Source organism: Abramis brama (assembly GCF_963993115.1).
Source record: "Abramis brama genome assembly, chromosome: 1".
Classification (NCBI taxonomy): domain Eukaryota; kingdom Metazoa; phylum Chordata; class Actinopteri; order Cypriniformes; family Leuciscidae; genus Abramis; species Abramis brama.
Window position 1 is genome coordinate 14,865,795 of NC_139963.1, and position 12,684 is coordinate 14,878,478.

At 42.0% G+C, this 12,684-nt stretch overlaps 2 protein-coding genes across 3 annotated transcripts; both read left to right on the forward strand.

The window, feature by feature from the left end:
• Positions 1-112: 112 nt before the first annotated feature.
• On the forward strand, positions 113-8,282 carry LOC311086718 (tripartite motif-containing protein 16-like). Of its 2 annotated transcripts, XR_014607110.1 has the most exons (7): positions 113-757; positions 1,376-1,471; positions 1,557-1,790; positions 2,099-2,258; positions 2,681-2,728; positions 2,955-3,652; positions 4,397-8,282. XR_014607110.1 is itself a non-coding variant. In XM_084119731.1 (6 exons), the coding sequence occupies exons 1-6, from the start codon at positions 185-187 to the stop codon at positions 3,476-3,478; spliced, it is 1,635 nt and encodes a 544-aa protein (XP_083975857.1). In that variant the 5' UTR covers positions 113-184; the 3' UTR covers positions 3,479-8,282. The 2 variants fall into 2 exon arrangements, 1 of the variants encoding a protein (XP_083975857.1); XM_084119731.1 differs by having other exon boundaries at positions 2,955-8,282.
• LOC311086779 (uncharacterized protein) lies at positions 3,946-8,282 on the forward strand (the record flags this gene model as incomplete). Its single annotated transcript, XM_084119834.1, has 2 exons — positions 3,946-4,567; positions 4,864-8,282. 2 exons carry the CDS (start codon positions 3,946-3,948, stop codon positions 5,571-5,573), a joined length of 1,332 nt encoding a protein of 443 aa, XP_083975960.1. The 3' UTR covers positions 5,574-8,282.
• Positions 8,283-12,684: the final 4,402 nt, after the last annotated feature.

Here is a 12,684-nt window from a genome sequence, read left to right on the forward strand (position 1 = left end):
ACGAGAAACAAGGCAAAAAAATAAATAATTGGGCGGTTTTTTGTGCATTCTCGCGTTTTTTGACGAGGTTTTGGGCTGGAAAACCTTGCTGGCACCTGGCAACCCTGAGAACCAGGAAACTATTTCAGCTCCTCAGTTCAGAGAAACCGAAACTGGAGTGTTGTCAGTGTATTCATGCAGTAAAATGGCAGAAGCCAGATTTTCTCAGGATGAGTTCACGTGTCCAGTGTGTCTGGATCTCCTGAAGGATCCAGTGACTATCCTCTGTGGACACAGTTACTGTAAGATCTGTATTACAGACTGCTGGGATCAGGAGGATGAGAAGAGAGTCTACAGCTGCCCTCAGTGCAGACAGACCTTCAGTCCAAGACCTGCTTTAGCTAAAAACACCATTCTGGCTGAACTGGTGGAGAAACTGAAGAAGACTAAACTTCCTGCTGACTGTTACGCTGGATCTGGAGACGTGGAGTGTGACGTCTGTACTGGAAGAAAATACAAAGCCGTCAAGTCCTGTCTGGTGTGTCAGGAATCTTACTGTCAAACTCATTTAGACCGTCATGAGGAATTTCACTCTCGTAAACCACACAAAGTGATTGATGCCACTGGACGACTGCAGGACATGATCTGCCGTAAACATGATAAAGAGCTAGAAATGTTCTGTGTCACTGATCAAGAATGCATTTGTTTGCGGTGTAAAGAGTATGAACATAAAAACCACAAAACTGTATCAACTGCAGCACAGAGGACAGAAAAACAGGTATGAACTGAGAGGGATTGATCACGCAGTGATATGAAATATATATGAATATATATGCAGATATGAAAGGTATATAGACATAGCCCCACCTACTGGCAACAGAAACTGGCATGGTTAACACAGTAATGCAGTAACGTTACTAACCACATAATTATTGTGTACTAAGCATGCTAGCAACATACTAAACATGCTAGCAACACTTAGCTGAGTCATGAAGCATGCTATTATCAACATTATACAAAACATTTTGTAACTGACTTTGACATACTCTTACTATATATACCTCCTTAAATGCACATTGCCCAACCATGCTCTGTCTTCCTAAAGCCACCGAGTGACGCTTTCATCGCTGCTTGCAGCTTTAATTCACATATACTTTTTTTGTTGCTGTTTTTAAAAGTATTTTTTTTTTTTAAAGTACCAATTTTGATTCACAAATCAAATCATTGATCAACTCATGTACGCAGAGCCTAAATCAAAGATGATGACGTCAATAACATCAAACTTCACTGATCTGTGGTTTGAACCTACAGTATAAACTCGCCATGCTAGATCTTTAACCCTTATTGTGTGATAGTAGTTTTATGTGTCATTCTCTGTTATTGGTTTGTCCTCCAGAAACAGCTGAAGGAGACGCAGATGAAGATCCGTCAGAGAATCCAGCAGAGACAGAAAGATCTTCATCAGCTGAGAGAGGCTGTGGAGTCTCATAAGGTGAGTCTGGAGAAGAAGAGAAGTGTGAGACGTCTCAGTTTGGACTCCCTGAACTCACTGTGTGATTGTGATGTGTGTGTAACAGCGCTCTGCACACACAGCAGTGGAGGACAGTGAGAAGATCTTCACTGAGATCATCCGCTCCATTGAGAGAAGCCGCTCTGAGGTCACACAGCGGATCAGAGATCAGGAAAAGACTGCAGTGAGTCGAGCTGAAGGACGACTGGAGCGACTGGAGCAGGAGATCAATGATCTGAGGAGGAGAGACGCTGAGCTGGAGCAGCTTTCACACACACACCATCACATCCAGTTCCTGCAGGTAACAGAGATCTAGAAGAACTGGATCATAGTGGACTTGAGCAAGAGACTCACAGAGAAACATTTCATGAGAGCAGAATGAGACTAACTTAAGCAGGGCAAAAAAACACTCTAAAGCATTAAAAAACATTAAACTATATCACATTCATTTAACTGCAAATAACATGCAATTAAGTTTCTGAAAACATTACAGCCAATCTGCATTTATATATTTTTAAAGTATATTATTTTTGTTACAAGTACTTTCTTGTAGTGCAGGTTATTGGCTGAAGTGTGGAGATGATGAGTTTTGATTTCTGTTTTCTGTAGAGTTTCCAGTCTCTCTCAGCACCTCCTGAATCTACAGACGAACCCGACGTTTCCTTCAGTTCTCTCTCCTCTTTTGATGGCGTGAGAGAATCTGTCCGTCAGCTGAGAGACAAACTGGAGGATTTCTGCAAAGAGGAGCTCAAGAAGATCTCAGATAGAGGTAAAGTCCTGCGCCTCGTTTATACAGACGTGTGAAGAATGATCCGAAATATGAACGTACAACATTTTCTGAAATGTTCCTATGATTTATAAAACAAACACACAAATAATTGTCCTAAACGCATCCCACTTTATAAATCACAGTTCATCTTTAATTCAAGTGCATCAACTCTACAGAACAGCCACAAACATCCCTTGATGGTTTAGAAGTAATAAATACTTATGTATATATTGAAATTGAAATCCATTGAAATTTAGGATTGAATCCGATACGTGTGTTTTATATATGAGGCATCTGGAGATTCTTCTGTTCTCAGAAATGAGTCCTGCATCATCTAATATCAGATTAGAAACGTCTTAGAAATGGATGTATTTTATCTTGTCATTTCTCTTCACACTGTTCATGTCTGTTTATTTCCACAGTCACATTCACTAACATGAATCCCAAGACCAGGAACGACTTCCTACAATGTAAGTCACTGAGAAACAAGCAGAAAAACTCACTGAATGTGTTCATGTTCTTCCTGTAGAAGGAGAAATAAACATGATAGAAGAGTTTATAATTGATCATGTAAATGATGATTTGCACAGGATATCTGATCAGCTGCACTGAGACACTGATGATACATTGTTCAGATACATTAAAAGATCAGACAGATTCATAATTCCTGATTCGGATGTGTTTTCTCTCTGTCAGATTCCCATCAGCTGACTCTGGATCTGAACACAGTGAATAAACACCTCAGTCTGTCTAAGAGGAACAGAGTGATTACTCACACTAACACACAACAGCCGTATCCTGATCATCCAGACAGATTTGATTGGTGGCGTCAGGTGTTGTGTAGAGAGAGTGTGTGTGGACGCTCTTACTGGGAGATTGAGTGCAGTGGGAATAGTGGTGTTGATATATCAGTGTCATATAAGAGCATCAGCAGGAAGGGATCGGGTGATGAGTGTGGATTTGGATGTAATGATCAGTCCTGGAGTTTGTTCTGCTCTTCCTCCAGATACTCATTCAGACACAATAACAAACGCACTTCTCTCCCTGTAAAGCCCATCAGCAGAAGAATAGGAGTGTATGTGGATCACAGTGCAGGAACTCTGTCCTTCTACAGCGTCTCTGACACAATGAGCCTCATCCACACAGTCCAGACCACATTCACTCAGACGCTCTATCCTGGGTTTTATGTTGGTTATAACTCATCAGTGAAACTGTGTTGATGTTTCAGAATAGACTGTAGAGAGATTTTACCCATGTTAGAAAGATATAAATAAGGGGATTCAGTTCGTAACCAGCGGGACAAGCGGTCAGTTGGTGGAGACGGCAAGAACGCGCTAGTAGTTTCTTCTGAAATACCCCGTTCTGCCGTTATTCAGTGTTCTATTTGACTCGAGGTAAGCCTATCTCAGAATCTCTGCTTACTTTTCATTTTTACCTTTCTAGTTTTATTTTATTTAGACACGTTTCGACTTTAACAACAGCGGGTGAAAATTATTGCAGTTTTATTGCACTTAAGTACTGCCTACCAGCAGCTAGTTTTGATTTGGCCCATTCTCGCGTTATTTGCTTTAATTACTGGGCCGAAACAGCTGTCCTCACCCAAGTGGTGAAAGCACTATATCTCTGTAGTGTGCGCGCTGTCGCGGAAGCGTCAAGCGCGTTTTATCTTATTTTCACCTTACTCAACATGTGCTTTCAATACATTCCTGTTATCTCTCGGCAACGCCCTTTCATCACGCGCAAAAGGCAGCGCCATACTGCTAATCTGCGTCCCATTCTCTCATCCTCACACACACCTCTCTCTCTTTCCGTGGGTCTATGGAATTGTCAGTCAGCAGTCAATAAAGCTGACTTTATTCCAGCCTTTGCATCTCATTCTACTCTTAGTATCCTGGGCTTGACTGAGACCTGGATTCATCCAGAAGACTCAACAACCCCCGCTGCTCTCTCTAGCAACTTCTCCTTCTCTGACTCCCCTCGCCAGTCTGGGAGGGGTGGGGGCACAGGGCTTCTCATTTCTAACAATTGGAAATACTCAGCGCTCTCCTCTCTATGCAACAACAACTCGTTTGAATATCATGCTATTACACTTACAACTCCCAATAAGATCCATATTGTAGTCATTTATCGCCCCCCAGGTCAGCTGGGAAACTTTGTAGACGAGCTGGATGTGCTGCTGTCCTCCTTCCCTGAGGACGGCACCCCACTTGTAGTCTTTGGTGACTTCAACATTCATCTCGAAAAGCCGTATGCAGCAGACTTCATCTCTCTCCTAGCCTCCTTCGATCTCAAACGACTCATCACTACAGGTACTCACAAATCAGGCAACCAACTGGACCTGGTTTACACACGCAACTGCATCACAGACAACATCCTGGTGAGACCTCTCCATGTTTCAGATCATTTCCTCATTACTTTCAGTCTACAACTTCCTACCCGTGCACCACCAACTCCCCTATCAGTCACTTTCAGACGAAACCTGCGCTCACTTTCTCCCTCCCATCTTTCCTCTGCTGTGTCATCATCTCTTCCCTCACCCTCACAATTCTCATCTCTGTGAATACTGCAACAGATACCTTATGCTCCACTCTAACTTCTTCTCTAGACAATATCTGCCCTCTCTCCTCCAGGCCTGCACGCGCTACTCCCTCCAACCCCTGGTTATCTGAGGTCCTTCGTGAACACCGGACCGAACTCAGGGCAGCGGAGAGGAAATGGCGCAAATCAAAAGACACATCTGACCTGAGTATGTATAAATCTCTCCTCTCTTCCTTTTCTGTTGATGTTCATGCTGCAAAATCTTCCTACTTCCACAACAAGATCAACAGCTCCTCCAACACACGATCACTCTTCAAGACATTCAACTCTCTCCTCTGTCCACCTCCACCACCACCCACCTCCTCCTTAACTGCTGACGATTTTGCGAACTTCTTCACCAACAAAACAACAGCTATCAGCAGTCAGTTCTCAGCTCCACACACACAGGAACCCAGACCGACCCCTTCCATAGCCAATAACCCTCTCTCCTCCTTCTCTCCGCTAACCGAGGAAGAAGTATCTACACTTCTCCTCTCCAGTCATCCTACCACCTGCCCTCTAGACCCCATCCCCTCACACCTTCTACAAGCCATCTCTCCCACACTTCTACCAGCTCTCACACACATCATCAACTCATCCCTCCATACTGGCACTTTCCCTACAGCATTCAAGCAGGCTCGGGTTACTCCACTGCTTAAAAAAAACAACACTAAACACATCATTTGTAGAGAATTACAGACCTTTCTCTCTCCTACCATTCATTGCGAAAACACTTGAAAGAGCTGTTTTCAACCAAGTAACATCCTTCTTGTCTCTGAACAACCAGCTGGACATCAACCAATCTGGCTTCAAGAAAGGACATTCAACTGAGACTGCATTACTGTCGGTCACAGAAGCCCTACGGATCGCAAAAGCTGCTTCCAAATCTTCAGTTCTCATTCTCCTGGATCTGTCTGCTGCCTTCGATACTGTGAATCATCAGATCCTTATGTCCACCCTCTCATCACTGGGCATCGCAGGAACTTCTCTCCACTGGTTTGAGTCCTATCTCACAGGTAGGTCCTTCAGGGTCACATGGAGAGGCGAGGTATCCAAAGCACATCAACTGACCACAGGGGTTCCTCAGGGTTCAGTTCTTGGACCCTTGCTCTTCTCCATCTACACCACATCACTGGGAAACATCATACAGGCACACGGTTTCTCCTACCACTGCTATGCTGATGACACACAGCTCTTCCTCTCGTTTCAACCAGATGATCCCACAGTAGCTGCACGGGTCTCAAGCTGTCTGGCGGACATCTCGACATGGATGAAGGAACATCACCTGCAGCTCAACCTGGCAAAGACTGAGCTTCTCGTCCTCCCTGCCAATCCATCTCTACAGCACGACTTCACTATCCAGCTAGATTCATCATCAATCACCCCATCAAGGTCGGTCAGAAATCTTGGAGTAATATTGGATGACCAGCTGACCTTCAAAGACAGCTCGATCATGCAGGTTTGCACTGCACAACATCAGGAAGATCAGGCCTTTCCTAACTGAGCATGCAACACAACTTCTCGTCCAGGCCCTGGTCATTTCTAGGCTTGACTACTGCAATGCTCTTCTGGCTGGACTTCCATCATGTGCAACCAAACCTCTACAAATGATTCAGAACGCTGCAGCTCGTCTTGTCTTCAACGAGCCCAAATGGGCCCACGTCACTCCTCTGTTCATCTCTCTGCACTGGCTACCACTCGCTGCTCGCATCAAGTTCAAGGCATTGATGTTTGCTTACAGATCTATCACAGGCTCAGCTCCCTCCTACTTTCACTCGCTCCTACGAGTCTACATCCCTACCAGAAACCTACGATCGGTCAACGAGCGACGTCTCATGGTTCCATCACAGAGAGCCACAAAATCACTTTCCAGAACATTCTCATTCACGGTTCCATGCTGGTGGAATGCTCTCCCGACCCTCATCCGGAATGCAGAATCCCTGACAAGATTCAAAAGACAACTGAAAACCCTTCTCTTCCGTGAGCACTTAACCGCATGAAAAAAAAATAAAAAAAAATAATTCCTTTTTCCTTATGTCTTCGCTTATGCTACTCTGAACAATGACTGAACTTCGTATTTTGAGCACTTCTTGCGTTGTTTTTTGCCTCTTCACAATGACTCGCTTAATTTAGTCCTAATTTGTAAGTCACTTTGGACAAAAGCGTCTGCTAAATGACTAAATGTAAATGTAATGCTTTGAGCTGCACGATAAATCAGTAACAGTGAGATGTTACAGAGACTCTTATAATTTTCATTAATATAGCTGAACTTCTGCTACTGAAATAACACTTCAGAATAAATGTGTGCATTATTTTATTTTTCCAATTGCTAACAAGCATCGGTCGACACTGAAGCCACATCTTCAAAACTCTTCACACATTCAGTGAAACAGAAGTCTATGCCAAACTGTGAATATTTTTTCATTGCTTTCACACAAAATGCATTTAATGACCACATTTCCCAAAATCTATGAACACTTTTGTCATTCATATTTCACCTTCTGCAAAACACTGTATATTTGCAGCAGATTTTTCCACTGCTTTCAAAACTGATCAAAGCTCATTCAAATCAAATTATGCATTTCTGCAGGGATTATATTGAAATATAAAATATTAGCAGAATATTTACAATGAAATTAAATAATAATTATTACAAACACTTGTAAAAAAGTTCTATTTTTAGTCTGGATCATGGAAACTTGGATCAAGGAGACACATTGGTGAGGAAAGAAGAGTGGCAGAGAGAGGGAGGACTAGAATCCTCACTGTTCTGTACATCCATACATTCATCCGACTATTCCATACATTTTCCAGAAGTGAAGCTTGTCCTGTAGGGTCGTGGAGAAGCTGGAGTCTTTCCCAGCGTCTCGGGTCGTAGGCAGGAAAACACCCTGGACAGAATGGCCGGTCCATCACAGGATGAGACACACACATTCATATTCACACACACACACACACACACACACACACACACACACACACACACACACACACACACACACACACACACACACACACACACACACACACACCCACACCTGTGGGCAAACTTACAGTCTCCACTTCACCTGTCCTGTATCTCTGGGTTGTGTGGGAATCCCAGAGGAAACTAACGTCATCATGGAGAGAACACACAAACTCCACACAGAAAGGCCTCCGGACACAGCTGGACTCCAATACTGCACATACGCCATTACAGTGTGCTAGACATGCTTTTAGATTTTTTTGCTTCAGGATTTTGTTGTTGTTTCAACGTTTATTTTTTTTGCATGTTAATGAATATATGTAAAGATATAGGGGGAAAAAAACTGCTGCATTTCTCATTCATTCTTTATGCTGTAATACAGTCAATCAAATGAAAAGGTCTTATTCTTATCATAATGAATACATATGTGGGGAAAAAAACATTCAAACATTAAAAATAAAAGTTCAACGTTTATGAAACGCTCCCTGTTGTTAGTGATTTTAGGTCAGTCTGTTATGAGTGAAATGTATGTTTTCTGAATGAGAATTGTTCAGTGTTATGGTGGAACGAGTTTATTTTGAGACATATATGAAGCGTTTTGTTGTTCTGAGTGAGTTTTGGAGGTGAGATTCACTGTGTGAAGAGTTTTGAAAATGTGGCTTTAGTTTTGAACAATGCTTGTTAGCAATTGAAAAAAAACCCTCTAAATCCTCATGTAGTCAGTAAGAACAGTGTGTGTGAGAGAGTGTGTGTGTGTGTGTGTGTTCGTTAAGTAACAATGTGTATCTGTTCTTTGTTTTGATGAAAATCACATTAATTTAGTTTTATTGTAGTGAAACATAAATACATAAATTGTTTTTATGGTAACACTTTAGAATACTGTTCCTTCATTAATGAATAACTAAACAGGAATAAATGAGTAATGCACTATTAACATTCTAGTAACTACTATTTACTTACAAGAAATTTGATTTTCATACCTCCCAGATAATATATACAGGTTCATAATTAACATGAATAATGCATAATTTATAATAAAATGTAACGGTAACCCACTAGTAATGACTTGTTAGTGTTACTACATCCTTCTAAATGAGTTACTAATTATTTGGATCAGTATTGTAAAGTGAAGATCATGGAAACACACTAGTAATGACTAAAGTGTTAACAAATCCATCAGAAGGAATTACTATTAAATATCTTATGAAAATCTCAAAAGCTTACCGTGACAATATTAGGAAGTTATCAATCTTTTCACTTTACAATACTGATACAAATTATTAGTAACTCATTTAGAAGGATGTAGTAACACTTGATTCATTACTAATGGGTTACCATTATATTTTGCATTATGCATTATTAATATTAATAATGAACCTGTATATAGTAGTTCTTAGTAGTTCTCAGCGAATATGAAAAATATTGATTAGCTAATAGTGAACTACCACATTAAACTGAGCGCTATTACTTCACTGATTCTTGAAATAAGGGAAATAATAATGTCCCCCATCAAAATGTTGCAATTTGCCTTAAAAAAACAATAAATTATTTCATTTAAAAAGGCTTTAAAAGTTGTATATGAAAGACTTGTGTATGTTTAGACCCTTAGTTTTGTATATATTTGTATTATTTCATAGTAATTTAATAAAAAACCGGCACTGTACCTTGAAAGCCAACGCAAATGAACTCGTCCTCTGTAGAGGTCACAGTATCAAACTGCAAAAAAAACAAACAAAAAAAAACAGAATGCACAAATATGAATATGAGGTTAATTGTATGGCTTAATAAAATATCACAAAATACTTAGTGAACATTGCATTATTTGTGTCAAAATGTGTCATCAATTCACGTCAACTCCGTCAGATATTTTGGTCAGCTTTAACCCTGAGGACCCCCTTTGACTTCTCTCTGTTGATGGATGCAGCAGTCCAACACATGGTCCGGTAAGTTTTACTTTTTTTTTTTAAATATTCAGCAAACAAGTTGAAATCCCTGTGGTCACAGCTTTTATGTGTCAACACTATCTTCAAAGTAGGGATGATTTAAATCAAGAATTTTGAAATAAAAGTTGGTATTTTGGTTTAGTGGCAGCTGGCAACTGAGGAAAATCCAAATGGCTACCATTTACCAGACATGATTAAGTTGAAAAAACATGTTGTCAACTCTCTCAGATATTTTGTCTGACAATGTTGACATGTAAGCTGATGTTATGGACTTCAGAGAGCGTAGGCATGTTCAACACCTCTTGTCCAATGCCCAAGTCCCGCAGGTTAGACAAACTATTATATAAATATCTAATGCTTGGCTCTACACTGAAGGCAGTAATGACAGATACAACTCTCTCTATATATTTACTTGCTTGTTGAGAGAAATTGAAGCAAATCATAGAAATGACCTGCCTGAGGCCCTGTAGAACAAAAGATGAATTACCTGTCTGAACCCCTGTGTTAAAGTATAGCTGGAATTACAACAGACATTTCAACCAATTTAGATTTAAGGAAACACTGACATTATGAGTCAGTTGTTAGATTTACAGTTTAGTTCAAATATAGATGACCAATAGAGGACCTCCAGATACATTTGCCTTTTTCTTTTGATACCAGGAACATTTTGACATTTTCATGTGTGCCTTAAAGATCCTGTCACCAGGTACTCTTTGTTTGAAGTTTGATACTCTCTCCCTTTGCCATGTCAAAACTTGGTAAATATCTTTAATCAGTTTGATTCTCGATTAGTTTGTTAATTGTGTGTCAACACCGTTAGTTGTGTGTCAACACCGTAAGATGGAGGTTTTTCATTTTTTTCATTTTCATTTTTCATTTCTTTTGTTCAATTGAGTTCATACATTAAAGCACCAACTTATCTACATGCATCAGTGTCTTGTGTGCACAAAACCACTGATTGTATATATTTGCACACTTGAATTATGAGACCGTAGACAAACGTGATGAGATGATTGAAACACAAACACGGCACATCTCTCACACACTTGCTGACTGACTATTGTTTAGGACACATTATAATATATACTATATCTGATTATCTGTAAGTGTGAACTTTTGAAATGTGATGGATGGAAGAATGGATGATGGGAAATGTAAAATAGTTTGAAGTTAGTTCATAATAGATGGATGTTCTGGGTGTTTGCTAAAGTGTTGCAAGATGGTTGCTAGGATTAATTATAATTGCGCTCGGCAGGGGATAAACGATGCGACAAAAACGCGCAAGGATGCATCTTGTCGTCTGAAGGAGAACGCTGGGATAACACTGCACCTACCCCCACCTCTGACGCATCAACCTCCACCACGAACTGACGTGAAGGATCAGGGGTTATCAGAATAGGGGCTGAAACAAAGCAACCCTTCAGTTTGGCAAACGCAGCCGAGGCTGCGTCTGACCACCTGAACGTCGTTCTGGGGGAGGTCAAGGCGGTCAGAGGTGCGGCTAGTTGGCTGAAATTGCGAATGAAACGCCGGTAAAAATTGGCGAACCCCAGAAACCTCAGTAGGGCCTTACGGGAATCTGGACTTGGCCAATCCACCACAGCCTTAACCTTCTCAGGATCCATGCGCATTCCCTCATCCGAAATGATGTAACCTAGAAAAGGAACAGACTGTGCATGAAAAGCGCATTTCTCCGCCTTGACAAAAAGCCCATTCTCTAGCAACCTCTGAAGCACTTGTCGGACGTGTTGCACGTGATCCTGGAGAGACGATGAAAAAATCAATATGTCATCCAGGTAGACATAAATTAACTGATCGACCATGTCTCGTAACACATCATTAACAAGTGCCTGGAAGACCGCTGGGGAGTTGGAAAGGCCGAAAGGCATAACCAAGTATTCAAAGTGCCCCCTGGGCCACTCATCCCCCTCCCTGATGCGGACCAAATGATAAGCATTCCGTAAATCCAATTTCGTGAAGATAGATGCTCCCTGCAACCTCTCGAAGGCTGAAGACATCAACGGCAAAGGATAAGTATTCTTTACCGTGATGTTGTTCAACCCCCGGTAATCAATACAAGGTCGCAGCGACCCATCCTTCTTCCCCACAAAAAAGAATCCCGCCCCCGCTGGAGAAGAGGAAGGGCGGATGAACCCCGTTGCTAGAGAATCAGAAATGTATTTCTCCATGGCCTCTCTCTCTGGAACAGAGAGTGAATATAACTTGCCCTTAGGCGGAGACGTACCTGGTAATAACTCTATAGCACAGTCATAGGGACGATGCGGAGGAAGAGAAGCAGCCCGAGACTTACTGAACACCTCCTTCAGGTCCAGGTACTCCACGGGCACGTTAGATAAATCCACTGCCTCCTCCTGAAACACAGGGACAGAAACAGACAGACAGGCAGACACTAGACAAGACTTATGACAAAAACTGCTCCACGCCGACACAGACTGTGATTGCCAGTCCACTTTGGGGTTGTGACGGGTGAGCCATGGGTGACCAAGGACGATGGGTGCAAGGGGAGTGTCCAGAATGTAAAAGGAGATGGTTTCGTTATGATTGCCTGAAGTGATGAGGGTGATGTCTTCAGTGGCCAGTGAAATGGTGGGGAGTTCTTGACCGTTGAGTGCGTGTACTGCAATCTGATGCGTGAGGGGTCTGAGGGGAACTTGAAACTTGCGTGCAAAAGTGTGGTCCATAAAATTACCTTCAGCCCCTGAGTCCAGAAGTGCTCGACAGTCGTGGAGGTGAGTTGACCATCGGAGCCTTACCGGAAGGAGAGTAGATGTGGATGAGGTCTTCTCGGCAGAGATCCCACCCGACAGTAGCCTCATACTTACTGCCGGGCTGGGCCTTTTAACGGACAGCTGTAAGCAAAATGTCCCGCTCCTCCACAGTACATACAAAGGCCCAGGGATCTCCGCCTCTCCTTCTCCTC

Bases quoted from the DNA above. Each gene is read 5' to 3' on its own strand.
- LOC311086718 (XM_084119731.1), top strand. From the start codon at position 185: ATGGCAGAAGCCAGATTTTCTCAGGATGAGTTCACGTGTCCAGTGTGT. The intron at 1,791-2,098 runs GTAACAGAGATC...TGTTTTCTGTAG, and splicing joins ATCACATCCAGTTCCTGCAG to AGTTTCCAGTCTCTCTCAGC. The intron at 2,259-2,680 runs GTAAAGTCCTGC...TTATTTCCACAG, and splicing joins CAAGAAGATCTCAGATAGAG to TCACATTCACTAACATGAAT.